This window comes from Trachurus trachurus, assembly GCF_905171665.1.
Source record: "Trachurus trachurus genome assembly, chromosome: 22".
In the NCBI taxonomy this organism is placed as follows: domain Eukaryota; kingdom Metazoa; phylum Chordata; class Actinopteri; order Carangiformes; family Carangidae; genus Trachurus; species Trachurus trachurus.
In genome coordinates, this window is record NC_139907.1 from 23,546,850 (window position 1) to 23,570,323 (window position 23,474).

General features: G+C 41.9%; 2 protein-coding genes across 2 annotated transcripts; both read left to right on the plus strand.

Moving 5' to 3' along the window:
* On the plus strand, positions 1–11,827 carry galcb (galactosylceramidase b). The gene is made up of 17 exons (XM_083998007.1): positions 1–162; positions 262–330; positions 411–474; positions 1,678–1,791; positions 2,691–2,830; positions 3,188–3,226; positions 5,291–5,421; positions 6,310–6,465; positions 6,747–6,871; positions 8,345–8,472; positions 8,833–8,922; positions 9,010–9,099; positions 9,211–9,355; positions 10,486–10,666; positions 10,760–10,920; positions 11,063–11,139; positions 11,455–11,827. The coding sequence occupies exons 1-17, from the start codon at positions 22–24 to the stop codon at positions 11,596–11,598; spliced, it is 1,995 nt and encodes a 664-aa protein (XP_083854133.1). The 5' UTR covers positions 1–21; the 3' UTR covers positions 11,599–11,827.
* An 82-nt stretch (positions 11,828–11,909) lies between these two features.
* Positions 11,910–21,015, plus strand: ak7b (adenylate kinase 7b; the record flags this gene model as incomplete). The annotated part of the gene is made up of 20 exons (XM_083997616.1): positions 11,910–11,915; positions 12,278–12,361; positions 12,518–12,571; positions 12,614–12,673; positions 12,754–12,862; positions 13,347–13,441; positions 13,758–13,868; positions 13,960–14,043; positions 14,268–14,356; positions 14,516–14,606; positions 14,698–14,775; positions 15,646–15,795; positions 15,908–16,036; positions 16,146–16,251; positions 18,485–18,613; positions 18,706–18,759; positions 18,858–19,055; positions 19,169–19,389; positions 20,725–20,883; positions 20,977–21,015. 20 exons carry the CDS (start codon positions 11,910–11,912, stop codon positions 21,013–21,015), a joined length of 2,046 nt encoding a protein of 681 aa, XP_083853742.1.
* Between the last annotated feature and the right edge of the window lie 2,459 nt (positions 21,016–23,474).

The following is a 23,474-nucleotide window of genomic DNA, read 5'->3' on the forward strand; positions in this document are numbered from 1 at the left end:
TGGTCCGGTCGGTGCCAGAGGATGGAGCGGACCGTTGTGGCGGTGACGGTCGTGTTGGTGGCTCGGTGCCTGGGTCTGTGCTCCTCTCAGACCTACGTCCTGGACAACACCGCGGGGCTGGGGAGAGTGTTTGACGGGATTGGAGGTCTGAGCGGCGGAGGGGTGAGTTCAGTTCAGCAGCCTGACCGTCTACTTCCTGGTTCTGTGTCGTTAGCGGCTCTCTGTTGTTCACCGGTGATAACAACTATCCGGCTGTTGTAGGCGACCTCTCGGTTACTGGTGAATTACGAGGAGCCGTACCGCAGCCAGATACTGGACTACCTGTTCAAAGTAAGACCCCGGTCCAGCTCATTCATACCAGTTCACCGTAGATGCAAATCTGACTGCTGTGTCTCCTCTGCTCTCTCCAGCCAAACTTTGGAGCCTCGCTACACATACTGAAGGTGGAGATCGGGGGAGATGCTCAGACTACTGGTACGTGACATTTACTAACACGTTTTTAAAGAAGTTGTATAGATAATTTCATCTGCTAATTATTAGTAAATCTTTTCAAGAGTCCCACACCCTGACACACTGACAGTGGAGGCAGATGGTGTTCTGCTTGAGAACACACTGAAACTAATAAGTGATTGGTTATTCTCATTAGTTTATTAATGGCTGCACCATAGCCTATGTAGTGAAATTATCAATCTGTTTCCAGATCTGACGAAATGTGCTTACTAGCAATAAAAAGGAATAATAAATGATGCATTTAAAAGACTTATTAGATGTCTCAAACATTAACATATTAGTGATAGTAGTACAATACGGTTTTTGTAATAAAGGCAACTGGATCTAAACATTTTCAGGTCACAAAAGTATAATATGCTGAATCAAATCAAAAACCAAAACCAACCCCCCCCCCCCCAAAAAAAAAAAAAAAAAAAAAACAATACATTAGGCATTTAAAAGACCTACTGTATTAGATATAAAAGGTATCAAATGTTAAAACAATAGTCGTAGAACAATAATGTTTTTGTAATAAAGTACTTGGAATGGAATCTAAACACAACATGCTGCCAATATTGTCAATAATTTACAGGCAGATATGTTTGTCATAATTCAGCATTTTGGCTTGCAGGTACTTCCAATACATACCTTATTTATGTATCATAGTCAGATCATTTACTCATACAGCTAAACAGTAGGCAGACTTTTGTTGTGCTATTCTAGTTATGCTTAGTTTAAGCACATTCTCATTCACAGCTGTTTCCCCTGGTGCTGACTAGTCTGCAGATTTACAGATCATTTCTGGTAGTGAACATCACCATGCACACGGCAGGTGAAAGGAACGCCAGCTTTGCCCTGTCACAAGAAAAGACACCAGGAGCATGAATGGGGCAGTGAAGGCAAACAGACCTCCCCTGCAAAGGAACCATGAGCTCTTGACAACCACAGCCACCCCGAGTTGACCTCAGCCACCCTGACTTCCTCCCAAGTGGCTTTGTGTAGTTGTTTGCCTACTGAAAGCCACAGCAGACTGTACCATTTGTTGTTCCATTCCAAGAGCCTTATCAATCACATGCTGATATGTGTCTTTCTTCAGCTGGTGTCAGATGTCTGTCCTGTCCTCTCAGGGGTGATATTAGAACAGATGTCTTTTATTTTGACATTACATTGGACTACTCTTCTTTTCAGATGGAACGGAGCCGTCTCACATGCACTATGAGAACGATGAGAACTACTTCCGGGGCTACGAGTGGTGGCTCATGAAAGAAGCCAAAAAGAGGAACCCGAACATCACGCTCACAGGTGAGAGAGAGTCCACTGCCAGTCACACCCCACTGAGGTCAAACAAAAACCTGGTGAAACAGAAGTCTATAGCGCAGAGGATAGAAAGTGACCTTTTCCTGTGTTCTTCATTCAGCTATAGTCAGATAAACTGTACATGCACACTTCAGTTTTTATTTATTGCGCATATCATTGCTGCAATATTGGTCAGTGTTATCACACATTGCTGAATTTCCTCATGCATGACTACTAAAAAACAAAATCTAAAATGTCAACAACAAAGTCAGATAATGTCAGAGGTACAAAGTGATTCTTCTCTTCTTATTATTGCAACTTTTTTCTTGTGATATCACTTTATTCTTGTAGTCAGTGTTCCTACGAAAGTATGGAATTTGATTTTCTACATTTCCAGGTCTGGAAAAGTATGGAAACTATTGTATGGAAATATATTTATCTTAATACCTCTCTGTGTTAGGTCTTGCTTGAAGTTATTTGGGAAATTTATTTTGTATGCGCTATTGTACCTAGCTATCATCTCATTGGAAATTATTTGATGACATAATGGCATACACATTCCGAATAGAATAATGAAAACAAATGATTAATTGCATAATTTATTTACATGATACACATCTAATAACTTAGATGTCACAAATTATTTGAATTTATTTTACAGAGAAGTCTGGAAATTAGGGTCTGGAAAAAGGATGGAATTTTGAAATGTCAAATGAGTAGGAATCCTGTGAAGTAGTATGACGTTACCAACCATGAATTTCTTGTATTTTATCTAATGTGTGTTGGATGGGAAATGTGGTCTTAAGGTTGATAAGAGCTGTTGGCATTGGTGTGATGTTGACACTCTGGTGGCACACAGAGCATTTTCAACCTTGCCTGTGTTTTGTTTTTGTGTCTCAATGCAGGTTTGCCCTGGGCCTTCCCTGGTTGGGTGGGCCATGGTAAGAACTGGCCTTATGACTTCCCTGACATCACTGCAGCGTACGTGGTGAAGTGGATCATTGGTGCCAAGCAGTACCATGACCTGGACATTCAGTATATTGGGGTATGTACTCAACTTATTGTTGAAGCACCATATGTTGTGTAGACTTTGACTCTGGCACCACATGCTTTTTCAGTAGTGTGACAGATCTGAATCTGCATTAAATTTCTGCATGTGTTACTGCAAACTTACAATCACAGGAGGAAAGTATATTTTACCTCAGTACACGCGCACTTTATCTGTCACAGACACAAACACACACTGAGTGTCCAACTGGGATGTTGCTGTTTTCCCAGATCAGAGAAATGAATTTGGCCAAACCTGTTGAAATACATTGGGCATGTATATAACTGCAACCAACTGTCACTGGTAGACGTACCGAGATTGTCATTTTAACTAAAATTCACTTATATCACTTAGATCTGGAACGAGCGAAACTATGACGCCAAGTACATCAAGGTAACTGCAGCCTCTTATCTTCCAAAATGTCCTTTTACCGCTTTGACTGACAACTGTTGGTGCATTATGGGTAAACTCGGTCTAAACTGTGAAGAGAAAAACAGCCACTGACATTGAGCCGTGTCGCACGTCAGACCCGGTTTGATTCTGAGGTGATGAGGTGGTTGTAAGGTTCCTCTGAGAGCATGTCTTTGTTGCCAAGGTGCTCCGGGACACGCTGGATAAGGTGGGTCTAACTGGTGTTGGCATCATCGCAGCAGACGGTGATTGGAGCATCGCTAAGTCTATGATCGTTGACCCGCGCCTTAGTGACTCTGTTAAGGTGATTGGGTAAGTACAGTCGGCGACTCGGCTTTAAGTCACATTCAGAGGTGGGGGTTGGCTGGTTAGCTGGTTTAGCTGCTCGTTCAACCCAATGATGGGGCGATCACATTGATTGCTAACTCATAGGTCACTGATGGACAGTTTGATTCCTGACAACTGATTGGCTAAACACAAGATACACAGATGGTGAAGCGCTGGTTTGGGTGTTTGTTCACTTTTTATTTTTAAAGTATTTTTGGGGGCTTTTAAAGGGATAGTTCAACATTTTGGCAAATTGACCATATTCCCTATAGTCATAGCAGTAGGTTTGTTGCCTTTAATTGTCGGTGCAAGCTATTTTTAGAACGGCGGAGCTGCTCAGAGCTACACTACGGAGGCTAATGGGATTTCTTAGTTTCCCTCATCAAACTCATCAAATACACAACCCAACAACTCCAAAACGCTCTCGTGGACAAGTTGTGACCTGCACATTCACCACGCTATGAGATAATAACATAACGTTACGAGACAGAGTTGTTTTTCGAGGCAAATGTAGAGACTGCTTGCCAAAAAACTTCCCCGGCGACGGGAACGCGCATCAGCATGAATTTACCTCGTCAACCGAGGGAATCGACCTATAGCATCTGCATATTTGGCGCCTGCTCAACCCAGTGAGCTACAGTATACGACGCCCCGGGTGTTTCTCCACTTCAACAACTTGGACAGTCTTTCTTTAAATGAGCTGAGAATCATCTGACTGTGAGCTGAATGTCTGTGGCTGTTTTTCTAATGGGCACTTCAGTCAAACACTAACTTGATGCTCTGTAGTAGTAGTCTACATGCATGGCATGACAAAGCATGACATGTCTAGAGTCAGATCACCCATCGTCATGTTGCCAACTCTACAGTGTGCTGCTGCCGTCATGTAAAAGAAGGAAATACCGCTTTGCATTTCTGGTGAAATGACTTTGACACCACCCAACACTCTTAGTTAGTTTTTTAGTTTTAGTTTATTTCGCACCAATTAAGAAATAACAAAAAATGGGACATATTAAAATACATTGAAAGAAAAACAATAGGTGCAAGCTGAGACAAGAGACCTAAAGGGCCTATACAAGGCCTTAGCTTAAGTATCTACTAAAGTGTATGAATGAAAACCCTAATATTCCAACTAATAATCACCAACTCTGCTGTAGATAAGCCCACAGTTAAATAAGCAGTTGGTAATCTTTTGACCATTTTGTAATTTAGTCGTTGCTGCTGTGGGTCTTTTTGGAGAGCTACCAAACAAAATTTAATGAAGTCTTATCTTATTTAACAGATTTTTTGTCTAAAGAATGTAAAATAAAGTGCCTGTAATAATTTCCAACAGTCCAAAGTGAGGTGTAGCTATCTTGTTTTTTCAGTTTTGTGTGATGTATGACATAGAAACGCCTCAAATTCGCACATTATAGAAGCTGAAAGCAAAGGCTTTGCTTAATAAATCATTAAAATTATTCGATTGAACGGTTGAAATAGTCACTGGAAGTCAACTCTACTCAGTAGTCTCTCTTCAGTTTAGAGCGGCACACAGTCTCCCTCTATTCCCTGAGCTGGTGGAGACCAAACACAGAGCTAAAAGAGAGCGAACGCTGTTCACCAACCACCTGATTTACATGATGGCAGCAAGTACTGTAAGAGACAACCCTAACTACACATGGACAGAGCTGTGAATCAACATCTTCTCTGCTCTCCGTCTCCCTCTGTGACTGGCTGCACCAGCTGCTGCGGTACGCTCTGGATAAAAGCGGTCTGGACGGGGTCAGGATCATAGCCAGTGACAACCTGTGGGAGCCCATTGCCCTGTCTCTGCTCCTAGACTCTGAGCTGAGCGCAGCTGTAGACGTGATAGGGTAGGACCCCCCTCTCTGAGCGTGACGACTACTCAGGCTTGTGCCTTTAAAAGACTGTGCTGTTAACATCTGCTAGGCTTTGACAATGTCTGTGACTGCATGATCCACCAATGACACTAATATGTCTGATAACAGCATGTGTTGATTTGTGTGCATGAGAATCTTGCTCTCTTTCATATGCTGTCTTTTTTTTTAAATAATTTGTTAGAAAAGCAACAATTCTAATTACTAATGTGACTAACCTTGAACTCCAAGCTGATTAACCCTGAGTTGGAGCGAGTAATAGAGCCTTCAGTTTATATTTATAGAATCCTCCATTCCATTCATACAATCCTCCAAAGATCTTGCTCAACATTTGGTTGTAATTAAACTGTGTTAGACAGTTGTTTATTCAGCTGATGATGGTCGAGGGTGTTGTATGTGGAGCTCAAGAGTTGATGCACTCATTCTGACACAGACATTGATTTTAATTAATACTGAACATCAGAAAAATTTCAGTCAGAACCTGACAGCTACATTAAAGGGATAGTTTAACATTTTGGCAAACTGGCCCATTGCCATAATCCCTATAGTCTGAGGAGTAGATCCGTTACCTTTTGTCGGTTCAAGCTATTTTTAGAACTGTGGAGCAGAGCCGCAAGCTGCTCAGAGCTACGCTACGGAGGCTCATGGAATTTCGGATAATTGAACTGTTCTCCCTGTATGTTTTATCCACCACCTGATTACATGTTAATTAACATCTTAGTCCCTCTGATATTAACTTGTGTTGTCAAGTTTTGGACCAGTTCTAACTAAGCACAGATGTTGCTTAAACCTATGTGTGTATATAGGGCGCTGGAATTTATCTTTACTACCTTTTTACCTTGTGTTTGTGTGTGTGGCGTTCAGGGCCCACTACCCAGGCACCACTACAGTGTCGGATGCGCTGAAGACGCAGAAGACTCTGTGGTCGTCGGAGGACTACAGCACCTTCAACGATGAGGTGGGGGGAGGCTGCTGGGCTCGCATCCTCAACCAGAACTACGTCAACGGGCAGATGACTGCGTAAGAAAATAATCAGCAGATCAGACCAAATGCAGTTGTTTACATAAAAAGCAGGTTCTTCAAATGCTACTGAAGAACCTGTGTTTTATGTTTTAAGAGACTGTGCTTTAAAGCATTTGAAGAAACGTTTAAAAATAAATTAGTTGTTGATACTGTTCCAGTTTGATATGGCGTTATTTATTTTAATTGCCTCATGTTTTAACTGTAAAAAGGGAGTGGTTGTTACTGTGAAGACAACGCCTGTGTGTAGATCTCTCTGCTGATGGTGAATCTTCTTGCAGCACCATCTCCTGGAACCTGGTGGCCAGCTACTACGAGGAGCTGCCGTTCGGCCGAGATGGGCTGATGACAGCTGACCAGCCCTGGAGCGGCAACTATGTGGTGGAGTCTCCCATCTGGATCACAGGTCTGCATCACATCCCGCACACAAAGACTACTAGATACTGTGCTGATGTGGGCACAGCGAGCATCGGATAGGACGCTGCACTTTAAAAGTTCCTGTTGGAAACAGTACAGCCTCTTATGTAGGAGCTCCAACTACCTTAGCTAACATAACACTAACATGACACAGAGACACATTGATGTGAAGAATCAAAATCTATTCATGTTAAAAATTGAGTTAGTTGCTGAGGCCAGTTGTTAGAGAGTGGCCACTGGTTATGAAAAAACCTTTGGGTTGAGCTTATTACAACTAGAAAAGAGAATTACTGCGCTGAACAGAATGCATAGAAGGAGATTAAAAGCAGTGCTGTGTATTGCAATGGATATAACCCAGATCATTCCGTTCAGTAGCCAGGGTTTATTTTAGCCTTATCAAACAGGAAAATGAAGTTCAGAGATACTGTGTGAAGGTTAGTTCATGTGTAATGTGGTTTGATCTAGATGGTACAAGGAAGGAAGACAGCTCTGTCCTCTGTTCAGTAATACTTAATGTTAATTCATAAAAAATGGATGGACTTATTGTTATTCATGGGTTAATTATCATCATTATTTATCATTAAACTATTAAATTTGATCTTTAGAATATACGTAAAGCCAGAATCCATCATTAGACATACAACCTTCTGTGCTTCACTCACTGGCTCAGTCTGCTTATGTTTTTGTTTGTTCTTCATGGTCATCTGTCTTATTTTAAACTTTCTGCAGAAACCACCACCTGTTTTTGAAATGAAATTGTCCCTGAAGGTTCCAGGGCTAAGGAAGTAAACAAACAATTTACCATTGCTAAAGCTAAAGACAAACACAGGTTTCTTCAGGGAAAATGCAAAAGTCTGTCTGTGCTTGGTTAAACCTGGAATCTGAACCAAACCATCTGCCTTTGAGTTTAGCGTGGAGCCGCAGTCGTTAGTGTGTGACATTTGAAGGAGAGGAGCAGAGGAGGAATTTCCTGTGATGCGAGTGTGTGTGTGTGTGTGTGTGTGTGTGTGATGCTGTCAGGTAGTTTTGGTGAAATGTCTAGTGCACTCTGAGCCTCTGCTGTTGGTTCGTTCAGGTCTTTTGCTTTAGAATAGTGAAAGTGATAAGAAACTCAGCAGAAGTGATGATCTGGTCACAGGAAATGCTGTCATACACTTATTATGTTCAATAGATCTGAGTGTGATAAGTGTAGACAAGTGTGACATAAACATTTGAAGCTTGAAGCCTTTATATTCTAGGACTCCACTCTCATTTTATCAATTAAACTGATAGGAAAAGCTATCCAGTGGAGCTGTAGGATGACTTAGCCTGATATTGGACAGTTACAGTTATATAGAATGTCTCCGATTATTGTTGTTCTTGAAGAATATACTTTTACTTTTAGTGTGCACAGAAGAAATGTCAAACAAGTGATTTTTGTAAAATGTGATTTTCAGAAATGGTCATTTTGTTCTTCCTGTAGCCCACACCACACAGTTCACGCAGCCAGGATGGACCTACCTGCAGACTGTTGGACATCTGGCACAAGGGGGCAGTTACGTCGCCCTGACTGATGGGAAGGGAAACCTAACTATTGTCATAGAAACCATGGCAAGTTGTCTTTTACATGCTTTGCTTTTGTTTGGATAAATAACAGCTGTCAGGCTTTCAATTGCTGTTAAAGGTCCAGTGTGTAAAATGAGGGGAAAACAGTGACATCTACTACTCCGATTCTATTATTTATCTATTAAATAACTCTATTGTTAATTTATGAACGTGAATATTTTATATTATAGCGATTATATACTTACTTGCTTATATTCAGATTTTGCCAATACACCTTGACAAATATTTCACACTGGACCTTTAAGCCACATTTGTGACCTTTGCTGCATACAAGGCAGTTTTACCATTTACACAAAGACTCTAAAGCTACTCTTAAGACACAGGTTTACTTGTTTATCTTCACAGACCCATGATCATTCAGTCTGCATCAGACCTCCACTCCCTCCATTCAATGTGACATCACAGAATGCAACTTTCCAGCTGAAGGGATCCTTTGTAAGTTCATCTCAGATTTCCATCAAACTATAAAAAGTTAATAAGTGATCAGTCTTATCTTACTCAAGTTTTTGTTGTTGTTTGCAGGCATCCATCAAGGAACTCCAAGTGTGGAGGTCCCAGTTTAACTTCAAGACCAAAAAGCCCTCTTTCTTTGAGAAACTCACCCCACTGACGGTAAACAAGACAGTTTTATTGAAGAGCTTACCTCAGCAAAATGTGTGTCACTGAGCTGAGGCTTTAACGTGGATTCATCTAAACTATCCTTGACATGTTTTGTGATTTTAGCAATTGAATGGATCATTCACTTTAAACCTGGCTGAGGACGAGGTTTACACTGTCACCACGCTCACAACAGGACAGAAGGGCAGTTACCCAGACCCACCTCCCTCAACTCGGTTCCCTAAAGTCTACAAGGATGACTTCAATGTCCGTAAGTGTCACATGCAAAACACAAAGGATGAGTCATGGGTTAGTCTAATACCTCGTGCTGGAGTATTTCAGACCTGATTTGGAAAAATGACTTGACTGAAGCTCAGAGTTAGTTATGTAAAGCCATTATGTGTCACAACCCAGCTGAAGACTGGACAAGGGAGGGAAGCCAATTAAAAGTGTAATGGACACAACTAAGACAGACAAAACACGACAAAACCAAATATAGGATCGAAGCCAGAGGGGAAAGAGACTGACTGACTTCCACCAACTTCTATACTGCGGTCAGACGAGGTGAGCTAATCTCCTCGACAACCAGATGCCATCCATCAAGCAGCAGGAAGCCTATGTCCTCACAGTTGACAATGTACGCAGATTAGAAACTACATTTTTGTCCTATAGCAGGGTTTCCATGTGTCCTGGAAAATGGTAAATGAAAGAATTAGTGTCCATACATTTGACAAATTGAACAGCTGCTAGCTAGGAACTCTGCAGAGTTATATGGTTTCTCTGGGTCATGTTCAGGAAAGCTCTAAACATCACTGCACAGACAATTGCACTTAAATGAACCCTAATGATGAAGTCTGTCCTGTTCCTGAATAAAAACACGATATTTAGATAAACTGTCTATTGAAATGTAGCCAGTCGACAAGAAGTGTAAATGAGCTTAATCTTAAATGCAAATACTAGTTGCCACAGGGGCGGGGGCGGTCACAGCCCTGCCCAACTCCAACCTCTGGGTCTGGTGCTTGAGAACACCAACACTGCTCATGATAGACTACGTTTACCCTGCGCAACCGGGTTATTGCTAATATTCCGGTTATGAAAGGATTATTGACTGAATATAAACGTAGTCGCTGTAAGATGTCTACTGGGCCTTTTTACATCTTGGGGGAGAAGTTTCTAGACCAGGTGAGGTCAGTTGGGATGTGAACCTCCAGAAACCTGAAACGACACCTCAGCCTCTCTACCTCCTCACCTTTTATTGCCTACAGAAGCCAAAGTGCTCAAAGTGCCATGATAACCTTCTTTTTTGATTGTGGTGTTGAAGTGAAGTTAACATTTTACAGTGATACTTAAAAATGAATGCAAATATATAATGGCCGTCATCACCCTCCCTCCTCTGTGCAGGAAACCCTCCCTTCTCTGAAGCTCCAAACTTTGCTGACCAGACGGGCGTGTTTGAGTACTACATCAACCTGACTGACCCTGGACCTCACACCTCCACCTTTCGACAGGTTGTGACCCAGAGACCCATCACATGGGCGACGGATGCAGACCAGACCATCAGTGTCGTAGGAGACTTTCAGTGGTGAGATGATGCGTGACTGTATAGACATTAGCTGATATGACACCATCTTAAAATCCAGGACTCAGCCAGTTGCCTGTCTTTGTTGTGTTGCAGGCAGAACCTGACGGTCTCCTGTGACGTCTTCATGGAGAGTGCTAAGACTGGTGTTTTCATAGCAGCCAGGGTGGATAAAGGAGGCCAGTCTGTCCGCAGCGCTAAAGGAGTCTTCTTCTGGGTGTTTGCAGATGGCACCTACAAAGTCACCAATGATCTGGGTCAGTAGCGTTTCTTCTGGCTCCATTACACTTTTCACAGTTGACTAAAAACAAAGGCAGGGGTTCCAGGCTGTCGGTATCAAATCCATTTTTAAACATCCAACATGATTTATCTTCTTCTGTTCTCTTCTGCTGTCAACAGCTGGTCTGACTGTACTTGCAGAGGGTCAGTCTGGCACCCGAGCATACGGTTGGCACACCTTATCACTCACTGTGAAAGTAAGTGAAGATTTCTTGTATGTATTCTGTGTCTTTGTAGTTTCTAGTGCAGATTTTTGAACAGAAGTATTGTTTTTGACGATTTTGTGCTCGTCCTATTCTTGTGGACACAATGTCTCAGAAACGCCTTGACCAAATTAGATTTTATAAGCAAAGGTCAAGGACAGGGTGATCGCAAAAAAACACTGATTTATATATCTGTAATGCCTTGAGGGAACTTTTTCAAATCAGGTGCAAACCTAATACCTAATGTACACCTAATAAAGCAAAGAGGTGTACATTTGTAAAGTTTTCCACTGTAACTCTACCCTGCAGGGCCAGCTTGCGTCAGGGCTGCTGAATGGATACCCGCTGTGGAAGAACGCCGTAGTGGTGAGCCCAAGCAACGGCTGGGCTGCCATAGGAACACACGCATTCGAACTGGCACAGTTTGATAACTTTGCTGTGGTGGCAGAGTAATGATTTAACTGTGAACTGGTGATTAACACTATGATGTCAATATTTTGATTTTTTTATTGACTGATTAATGCATTGAATTAATGCTAAATGTTGACATTTCTTTTCTTTCTTAATAAAGATTTAAAAGGTTTTATACAAGAATGAAGGGAACAAGAACAAATGTAACACTGCACCCTGCTGTTTGACATGAATGTGATGCACTGATGTTTTTATTTTATTTAAATGAAATAAAAAAGATTTTATTATGCTGCCTTTTTAATGGTTGAAAGCATTTGTGTAGTAAGAGACAAAGTGTGCCTGCCTCACTGAAGATGAAGGTAATGGCATTATGAATAGGCTAATGTTACCTGTGAAAAGCATGCGGAGTGATGTCGCTGCACAGGAACACTGCGGTTTCAAAGTAAAAGTGGAGGTTTTCAAAATAAAGTGACACTTGAACTGAGAAAAAAAAAACACTAAACCACCTGCTGAATAAACAGCCGAAGCATTTTCATTTGGCTTAAAATTTCAAGACATTAAATTCAGATAATAACAATACATTAAATGAACATTTACACATTTTTGTTGGGGGAAAAAATAAAAGCTTCCTCGCGCATCGAGCGACCACAGTCGACGCGCGTTTCTATGGCAACACGGCCCAAACAGTCTTGCTAACAGCTGACAAGCTAACAGTACGCAGCCAAGGATGGAGAGAGTCAAGCAGTCACCCAAAAGGGTTTTTATCAACAACATAGACTCGTACTCATCCAAACACATCGCCAAGGTAAATATATCAACACGTGTAGTGTGAGAATGGAGCTGGTAGCTGCTGGTTTCTGTGAGTGAGTAGTTTTCACCACTTCGGGAAGTCTAGTTAGTTAGACTTTTCGTTGTGGTCAGTAACGTCAACGACAGCGAGCTAACGTTTCCATCTTTGCAGTTTTTGTCTGAATGTGTCGCTGGAGGATCTCTTGATCCTGACGGAGAGGAGGAGGCTGAAGAGGAGGAGACGAAGCACAGAGCAGCAGCCTTTCAGGTGGTAGGAAGTGTATCTGAGAAATCTGACGAGGACCGACCGCATGTGCTGGAGTATTTAGTAAGTAACGTTACTTCAGCTCAAGTCGTATATTGAGACACTTCCTGGTTTATCTGAAGTTTGTACTGTTTGTGTGACAGCGGCCGGACAGGGATGAGCTCCTTCTCACGCTGATGAGCTGTGATGTAGTGATCTACAACATCAGCCAACACAGTGACCAGGTGGAGGAGGCACTATGGGCTGTCTCAGGTGAGCAGTGCTCAGTGTCTGTTGGGTGGTGGACGGGGTGTGTTGGATTTACAGACACATCCACAGTATGAAGGGAGAATTTTTTCGGGCAGGGATCGATCTGCAACTAAAAATGAAAATGATGTAGTAAAAAAAAACTAAAGAAAAGAACAACTTAGGCTTTTATTTCTTTCTGTCTGTTATTATGAACTATTTTTGATCAATTCAAACATGCAAGAAGTCAATTTCCACTTTCCCAGGGTCTATTAACAAAATGCAATCAAATACATTAAATACACAAAATAGAAACTTCAGATGAAATACAGACAGATATACAAACATATAATAGGATAACAAGGTAATCATCTTCTGGGAACTAGTTATTATATTGTCCTCAAAAGATAATCAAAAAGGCATCACAATAAAGGAACTTTAAGGGCTAAATGTTCAGATACAATATAGCCTAATCAATCAGTGAATGACTGGCTGTGTGTTGTACTTTCAGCTCTTCACGATGAAATGGGGAATTTTCCTGGACCGAAGATGTTTATTCTCATCTCCACGGTGATGACCTGGGCTTGCAGCAAGCCTGTAGACCCTGTGAGTGGACACACATAATACAGCTGGCTAGCCTAACCTGTTATTTGTGTTAGTCGTGTCACAGTCATGTTACAGAGGAGAAGGGATGTAGCACACTCGTAGCTTTAGATGCAAAAAATATTTTATAAGGTTGTGTAAATAAAACCAGGTTTTCACTTTCCATTATCATTAAGAATCACATTACATCTACTTTGATTCAGCATTTCATGAGTGCTTTGTGGCAGGTTTGTTTACACATCAGTTGTGTATTATATCATGTATGTGTACTGTATACTATGTATGTAGCATTCCTGGTGTTACCTGCGTTGTGTAACAGGACGACACGGAGCTTCCTTTCACTGATGAGATTTTCTGGAGAAGGCGAGCGCATCCCAACTTCAAACAACACATCGACCTGGAGAAGAAGGTGGTCAAACTGGGCAAAACTGTAAGTTTCAAATTCCTGACTCATTACATTTTGCCTCACTGGAGACATGTGATTGAGACATATCGCCCTGGCGTGTCGTTCTTTCATGTAGGACAGAACAATGTTCTCAACGTACGTGGTGGCGTCGGGACTCCAGTACGGGATGGGAGAGCAGATCTTCCACTTCTTCTTCAAGGTGAGATTTGAAAACTGATGTTGATCGTTGCTTTGATCATCAACAAGATTCACACAGGTTCAATCCATCACAGTTCAGACAGAACTTCTACCAACATGTCATCTGAATTCTATTTGTGATAAATCTCCAAGTTGTAATTTTTGAAGACATGTTGATGATACATACCCACCCATGTATGTATCACTTCACATGCATAACTAATAGAGATAATCTTTTTTTATTAGACGTCATGGCTGGGAAAAGAACCTGTGATACCTGTCTTTGGAGATGGCAACAATATTGTTCCCACGATTCACATCAATGACCTGGCAAGGTCTGACACACAAACACACACATCAACAAAGCATGTATCTATGTGAGATCAGGCAGTATCTCGCTCCGAGCCCTGCTCTGCATCTGTATGTAATTAACATTGGAGACACAGAAATGTGCTATAAATTTAACACAGTGTGATTTCCTTGTGTAAATTCAGTGTGGTTCAGAACGTGATTGAACAACGGCCCACGCCGTACTACCTGCTAGCGGTGGACTCCTCCAAGAGTACCATGGTGGACATCGTGAAGGTGTGTTTCAGCATGTGTGTGTGTGAATGTGAATGTGAATGTGCTTTGTGCATGGGCTCGAACTAAATTGAAACATCTCTTTCTCCAACAGAAAGTCGCCTCTGTGCTTGGACCAGGGAAGGTCCAGAATAAGCCATTTGAAGAGGCCTTCCTGATAAAGGAGCTGAGTGTATGTTTTGCTTGTTTGTATATGGAATCACATTGTTTCCATGTTGTCACCAAGTGACCAACAGAAAAACAACATATTGCAACATGAAAGCTACTTTTAAAGCAATAATTATTATTAAGAATGAATGTGTTTGTCCTCCTGAAAGGGGATTTAAAGGGATACTTCACCCAAAATCAATAATTCACCAATTTTCTATTAACTGTCATGCCAACGAAGGGTTTGGAGAACTTTCAGAGTCCGGCTGGCAACAGACTTTCATATAATGGCGGCGGATAGAGCTCAGTTTTGTATCGTCGAAAACACACACTATGAAACATCGAAATACCTCCATACTGCTCCTCCGTACTGACCCAAGTGTCCTGAAGCCGCCACATAAAAAAGTTGTTTGAAAAACAATTATTTGATCTCTGTTTTTATCCTTGTTGTAGTAGTAGCTCCCAGTGGCTGCGCGAGATTTGCTGCGAGATGTTCTTCCGTGTTTACATCATACATCCAATGGTTTACAACGACGAACAAACATCTTGCAGCAAATCTCGTGCATGTACACAGACATCAACAGAGATCAAATTAATTTTTTCTGAACAACTTTTTCATGTTGCGGCTTCAGGACACTTTGGTCAGTACGGACGAGCAGTATGGAGGTATTTAGATGTTTCATAGTGTGTGTTTTGGACGATTCAAAAGTGACCTCTATCCATTGCCAGCCGGACCCCCCCTGGAACTCCAAAAGTGTTTTGATAACTCCAAAAGTGCTCCAAATCCTTCCTTGGCATGACAGTGTCATTGGTGAATTATTGATTTTGGGTGAAGTATCCCTTTAAAACACAGGGACAAAAAGAAGTATTTCTATTGCATACATCTTTTCAACAGTCAATGGAAATTGATTCCATGATGGTCAACCTTCGTATGGAGGGTGTCTACCTCAGGGATCTGTTCACCATCAACTGGGTGTGTGAATCTGGATTGGTGGAGAACATAAAACAGGTGGTGGAGGAGTACCGGCAGAGCAGAGGACTGCTGGTAGGATTATGTCTCCATAAATTGTAAAGTTATGTATCATACAGTGTACTTACATTTGTCTTAACTTTCATTTAGTTGTGCTAATGCCATCCATGCTGTGTGCTCTCTCTAGCCCATCCGTCTGTGTGTCCTGGGTCCTCCTGCAGTGGGGAAAAGTACGGTGTCGAAACAGATCAGTGAACGCTACAACCTCCATCACATCACAGTGAAGGAGGCCATCTCTGAAACCATAGCAGAGCTAGTGAGCTCTCACGCGACACATTCATATGATCCATGGTTATTGATGAAGCAGCTGTAGACTAGACTGCCATACAAACATCCTTACAAACTATTTATATCCCCAAATTTAGGAAGATACCGCAAAGAGAGTATCTTCAGATGAAGAGAACGCAGATCCAGCAGAAGAGGCTCAGGCGATGCTCAACAAGCTGAAGGACAGTATGGAGCAGAATGGAGGTATGGACTTTTAGGAAATATTAGTTTCAAGTGATGAGGTCTGTTTGTTTGGTGAGACTCAAAGGCTCCTGTCAGCTGTTATTCAGAATCTCCTGAAGTCCTTAAAGGGATAGTTCAACATTTTGGCAAATTGGCCCATTGCCATAATCCCTATAGTTTTAGGAGTAGGTTTGTTACCTTTAATTGAATAAGTTGTTTTCAAGGTAAATTCATGCACAATCGCTGATGATTTTTTTTGGCAAGCAGTCTCTGCATTTGCCTCGTCTTGTAACGTTCCGTTATTATCTCATAGTGTGGTGAATGTGCAGGTCACAACCATAGACTGTAAAAAGAATGGACGTAGCGTCCGTGACGTCACCCATTGGTTTTGGGGAGTCGTTTTTGTGACTCAAATATGGCGGCCTGGACAGCGCCATGTTGGATTGGCCGGCCGAGAACCCGCCCACTGGCCTCGAAGCAGCTGTCCACGGAGCTGCTCGGACCTGTCACTCAACGTTTTCGCGCCCTAATTGGCCAGAGTTTTAACCTAATAACAGTAAAACGGTAGGGTTAAAAAAAAATTCACCCACCTCAGAGTGTGTGCGGGGGTAGAAACTATCGATTGAGAAAAAAAAAACGTTCTGACACCAGGCTTTTAACATGTTTACTGAGGATGTAAAATCGGCGATTTTAACATGGGGGTCTATGGGGAATGCTCCCTTCTGACACCAGCCCCCAGAGGAAGCCGGGGGGATTGCAGTTTTTTGAACGCAGAAGTGAGCTTCACTTCTCAGACCGACAACTGCCCCCTTGGTCACAACTTGTTCACGAGAGCGTTTTGGAGTTGTTGGATTGTGTATTTGATGAGCGGCTCTGTTCCACCATTGTAAAAACAGCTTGCACCGACAATTAAAGGTAACAAACCTACTCCTAAAACTATAGGGATTATGGCCAATTTGCCAAAATGTTGAACTATCCCTTTAAGGATGGTTTACATTTTTGAAAACCAATCCTAATTCAACACTCTTATTTAAAGCAATACTTACCTTTCTGGAACTTTTGCACATTTCTTTGTCTAAGTTAAAATGCTATTAATAATCTGATGATACATTAAAATGTAAGAGAAACCCAACAGGGTTAAAAACTCATCATTTTTTCATTCTCATATAATTCTGAGAAAAGTCTGACCAATAATATTATTCGGTCCGATTAATAAGATTTGACGAGCGACCGAACCTACTTAATATGTAATCACTTTGTGCACCCCTCTCCTCCTCTCCCCCCTCCCGACCAGGAAGAACGCTTATTGACAGAGCAGTAGCAGACACAGAGAGCAGAGGAGACTAGAGTCACAACACACAAGAAAGAAGGTTTTTGGAAATAAATAGTTTTTTAAAAGACCAATAACTGCAGCCGCAGCTGGTCGCGGAGTTTCATGTCTGATATTGTAACGTTGATAGTGATCAGCCCCGAGTGATACGTAAACACAGGAAGTCAAAAGCATCCAGTGCTAACGGCTAGGCTACTGTTAGCTCCCTTAGCTCTGTGAGTTCTCAACGGTCCGGACCCGGTTGAACTCCGGACCGGCGCGGCTCGACTCGGCTCGGTCTGGATTTATTTTCGGCCTGAACCAGCGCATCAGGTGGCGCTGGTCCGGCCGCCAGCCAGGCTCGTTGAGAACTGTAATCTGTAACAATCACTTCCCCTGCGTCTCCAGTAGCAGTAGGCTAACAACAGTTTATTATAAAACTCATCAGTCATCATCACTGAGTCCGTTTATACGGTTTAAAACTCCGGTGTTGTTGTGTTTGTTTGTGTTGTTCCCGTTTCACTCGCGTTCCTGTTCTGTTTACCGTTGCCATGCCAACGCATGCAGCAGGGAGGGAGGGGGCTCGTGGAGGTGCGGCAGGAGTGAGAGGTGGGTGGGACTTGTGAGGGAGGTGGAGCTGTTGATTTTCAAATGTTTGTGCTGTGCTGAGTGAAATGCCAGATCGGTAAGTATTGCTTTAACATAAACTGAAAGTTATAATGACAACATTTCACATGAATGGGTAATAGACAGACTATGGATAAACAGGGATGAAATCTGAAACTGCTCTGGAGTGGCTTTGTTATTTTTATCCAAATTGCAACTCCTGATCATGAAAGAAGAAGTCAAAATAAAAATCAGACGTTGAAGTATCGATACTACATCAATTGAATCTCCCTTGAAGATGATTCACCGCACTGTTCCATCACCTCCTTTGCCCCTCAGGACTTGTGGATGACCAGCTGCTGGTGAAGCTGTTGAGGGATAAGCTGACGTCTAACCCGTGCAGAAACCAGGGTTTCATTCTTGACGCTCTCCCCAAGACATATGAACAAGCTACAGAGCTCTTCAGTGGTGAGACACTAAGTCACAACTTTGACTGCCAATCACATGTATTGGCTTTAAGTCGCTGTACTAAACAAATGTATATTTTCTTTCTTCTTTAGCTGAAGACGATGAATCTGAAGACGGAATGTCACAAAGCAACAAGATTATGCCAGGTATAGTGCATCACAAAGATGAATCCATACATAGTCCTAATAGTATTCATATAGTCTATATCTGTATCATAGTGATCGCTTCCTTGTGTGTGTTTCAGAGTTTTTGTTGAGCCTAGATGCGACAGACGACTTCTTGAAGGAGCGGGTGATGAACCTGCCTGAGAAGCTGGTACACGAGCACAATTATGAGCAGGAACACTTCTTGCAGCGCCTCGCCAAATACAGAGAAAACAACACGAAGGATGAAACTGTCATCGGCTACTTCGATGAGCAGGACATCCTCCCTCTGTGCCTCGGTAATCCTTAGCACGCCGTCAGTACAACCTGACCAGACAAACTTGTTTTACAGTAATACCTGCTGTGAATTCAGATCATTCCTTCTCCAATGCCATTGTGTTCCTCTCTCCAGAGATCACCAGCAGTGATGAACCAGACTGCCTGCTGCTGATGCAGAAGATCTACAACACGCTGGGCAAACCCAGAAACTACGGCCCCAGTATCCAAGAGGTGGAGGAGGAGGAGCGGAGGACGGCTGAAGAGAAGCTGACGAGAGAAGCTTTGGAGAAGGCACAGGAGGAGCTGAGGGAGGTGGAGGAGGCCGGACGCAGGGCTGCATGCTGGGAGGAGTGGGTAGGTACCGAGAGGAGAGCTGGAGCTTGGATAAAGACGAGGATATGGAGCTTGTACCTGGTGTTTGCAAATGACACTTCTAACTTGTTTGCTTAAATCATTTTTATGTGCACATGTGTCAACCAGAGATGGAGAAACTATCTCTTTCCATCATCATGGGCAATGTGAGATAATTTGACAACTAAATGGTTGAGGTGTCCACTCTAGAGTGGAATCAGAGACACTTCTATGATGTGTTTGTGCACGTCATCTTGTTGCTTCCTTTAACCGTCACTAACCTTGCAACCACACGTGAATTAATTCACTCTGCTGCTGTGAGATTGCAGTCTCTTGCACCATAATGATGACCTTCATGATCTCCAGGGACCTCAACTGGACAAAATCCCTAGACCTCAAGGCTAACGTTAAAGGGATACGGTAGTTCAACATTTTTGGCAAATTGGCCCATCGCCATAATCCCTATAGTTTTAGGAGTAGGTTTGTTACCTTTAATTGTCGATGCAAGCTATTTTTAGAACGGCGGAGCAGAGCCACGAGCTGCTCAGAGCTACGCTATGGAGGCTAATGGGATTTCTTGGTTTCCCTCATCAAACTCATCAAATACACAATCCAACGACTCCAAAACGCTCTGGTGGACAAGTTGTGACCTGCACATTCACCACACTATGAGATAATAACAGAACGTTACCAGACAGAGTTGTTTTCGAGGTACAGTAAATTCATGCAAAACCGCTGATGTGCTTTCCTGTCGGGAGCAGTTTTTCGGCAAGAAGTCTCTGCATTTACCTCGAAAATAACTCAGTCTCGTAACGTTCCGTTATTATCTCATAGTGTGGTGAATCTGCAGGTCACAACTTGTCCACCAGAGCGTTTTGGAGTTGTTGGATTGTGTATATGATGAGTTTTATGAGGGAAAGCCGGAAATCCCATATGCCTCTGTAGCGTTAGCTTAGCAGCTTGTATCTCTGCCCCGCGATCGAAAAACTGTACATACCGACAATTAAAGGTAACAAACCTACTGCTATGACTATAAGGATTATGGCAATAGGCCAATTTGCCAAAACGTTTAAATACCCCTTTAAGGATATAATAAACGTACAGACTAATGACTGAGTACATCAACTTGTGGGTGGATACCTCTCTCCCTGTCAGAACTGTCCTGGAATATCAAGGACATCACAGTACTTATAGCAGAAGTAGAAGATTTTGTTGGGGACCGGGAAGGGAAAGGGAAGGCTGGAGCAGATTGACATCAGAGTGGTATCATCATGATGTTTGGTATTGGCTTTGGTGGTTCATGTGATTTTGGTGTGTGTGTGTCTGTGTGTGTGTCAGACCAAGCGTTTGGATGATGTGAAGCAGCAGGAGCAGGAGCTCATGGAGGTCCAGTCAGTCCCTATGAGGAACTACCTGCAGGAGCACGTCATGCCCACTCTCACCCAGGGTCTGATCGAATGCTGCAGAGCACGGCCACAGGACCCAGTGGACTTCCTGGTACGACACTCACAACCTGTTATTACCTCATTCTAAGATGTAAAGATCAGTAGGTTTTGATTTGATTGTGTGTTTTGGTTTATCTCGTTCCAGGCAGAGTACCTCTTTAAGAACAACCCCAGGGCCTTCTAAAGGTACAAGTCCTTTCTCAGGGTTGCAAACAGAACATCAAAAAACCAAACAAAAGCAGTAATAAAATATTTTTCTCCACTCCTAATTTTCCTGTGCTCTTTAGGTTATTAGATATTGGAGTCAAATACGTTAACGGTAACATTTTTTATTAGAGGAAAACCTCCTGCAGTCTTTTAAACATGCCAAGTGTCCCTCAGTTCATGCTGGGATTTTGATTAGGTCTGATTTGTAAGTGGCCAAATCCCCTGCCCCTGATGTATTTACACACAGCTTTGTTTTGGGCTCTTGTGCGCCGGCCATTATTTAAAAAGCACCCTAAAAAAGAGGATGAAAGTTTGCATGAAGCCAAAAGCTAATTAGGAAGTTAATTTGCGTAATGAACTTGGTAAACTCCAAAGTAGACACGCTCGGGTCATAATTGCTTTGATTTGGCTTCCGATTTCCAGGAAGGATAAATGTTACAAATGGCAGCTAATTTGTGTCTCTCTCATGTCGCCACTCGCGACTCCAAAGTGTACATAATTGGTTGCAACAGAACACCAAATTATTTCATTGTACATACTTAATCACCACATGGGGAAATTAGTTGAGTTTATTTGGGAAACATTGTGACGCAAGCTGCTGCAATTTGACTGCGCCATCTGTGAGTCCTAGGTACAAACATAACACGGAGAGTTTCCTGAAGGTGAAATACACAGATTTAAGTAAACATGGTGATACAATCTTCTCATGCCCTCATTGTGATAGTCTCATGTGATGTGAAGCATGCGACAAATATTTTATTATGTGTCTGTGAACAGTCTGAAGCTCTGACAGCGACGTTTTATTCTAATTAAATAATGATAGCATTAATGGTGATTATTTCTATTTATAGGTGCCTTTCACAGTAAGAAATAAAATAGGGAATACAAGGAATACAATACAATTTGAACGATTTGAATATATATTCATGCGTAAAATAAATATGATTGCACTGAACGCAAGTGATGGAATTTATTAAATGTAAATTTAAAAAAAAATGCAACCAGACTACAGTACAAGTAATCTCTCACTAAACTAGCATACACACAGTACAGTAAACCTAGTCTTTATTTTAAATGATGCTATACAAATACATACGTATTACATATATCATTAAGTTAACCACTCCTAATGTGTTTATTTATTCTCTCTGATGTCAACTCTATTGTAGCCTATTTGCTGTCGTCTTATGCCTGTTACACATGGAACATTTTTTTTTATAGTTTAATTTAATTAATTAATTCAATTTAAATGTTTGAACCAGAAAGTCTTACATTTTGTTGAACTGTTGTGTGAAAGCCCTGAAATTCTACTTTTCAGTTCAAAACTAAATGTTAAACTACAGAATCATGGACATGTATTTTGCTAAATGCTAATGACTGACACATAATCTAATCGCATATCTCAATAAATACATTTTGCTTTTTTGTTATTGTCTCTGTCAACTTGAGGCACATCTGTACCTTCTTTCCTACCCCAGAGACTTTGCCCTGTCTCCTAAGTTGTCTCCTTTCTTGAATGAGGCACTCAATATCCTTGAAGATGATGCCAGTGTTTTTCAACCTTGGGATTGGGACCCCACGTGGGGTCGCCTGGAATTCAAATGGGGTCGCCTGAAATGTCTAGTAATTGATTAAAAAACAAACAAAAAAACTAATTATTATTATTTTTTAAATTATGATTAAAAACACCACACACAATCTTAAATAACTGTATTCTATACTTTCACTTTCTCAAATATAAATCGAGTTCAAATAAAATGCAGCACATAAAAATATTTGAGCTGGCACATCTTGATTGGCGGCCGCTGGAAGAGAGGGTCGCCAGAAATTTGTGATGTCAAAATTGGGTCACAAGCCAAAAAAAGGTTGGGAACCACTGTATTAAAGCATTTTCTCACCTTGTTCCCCTCCTCATATCCCGATGCAATTTCCTCGAATATTGGTAAATGCTGGCCCTCATTGTCTTGTACACTGTCTCCAAGTATCTTGTCATACTCGGGTCAGTGTGTTTGGTTCCTCTTGTAGAAAGCAGTCAATGCTATGCATCTGTCTCAGTTCTTTCAAACACCTTCTCTGGTAAATCCTGAACCCAGTGATGTAACTCTCCTCCAACCACAAGAACACAAGCACGTCTGTTGCTTGTTGCCATTGATGCAGCTGCAGCTGTGACAATAGCTACTTTATGCAGTAACGGTTGGATGCACTGTCATGGTGGATGATGTAACTTTGACGTCGATACTTCCTAACTTTGCAGGACTAATTTGCTGTACCCTGTAATATGCTGAGAGTTTGTATGTTTGTGTTGTATGTATTCATCACTGTTTAAGTTATACTGGTAGCTGAATGGATTATGAGTAGTGTAGCTATGTATTTTTAAGGTGCTAATTGGACTGATTGTTCTAGTTTCATCATGGACGTGTCTGGACAAACTGATGT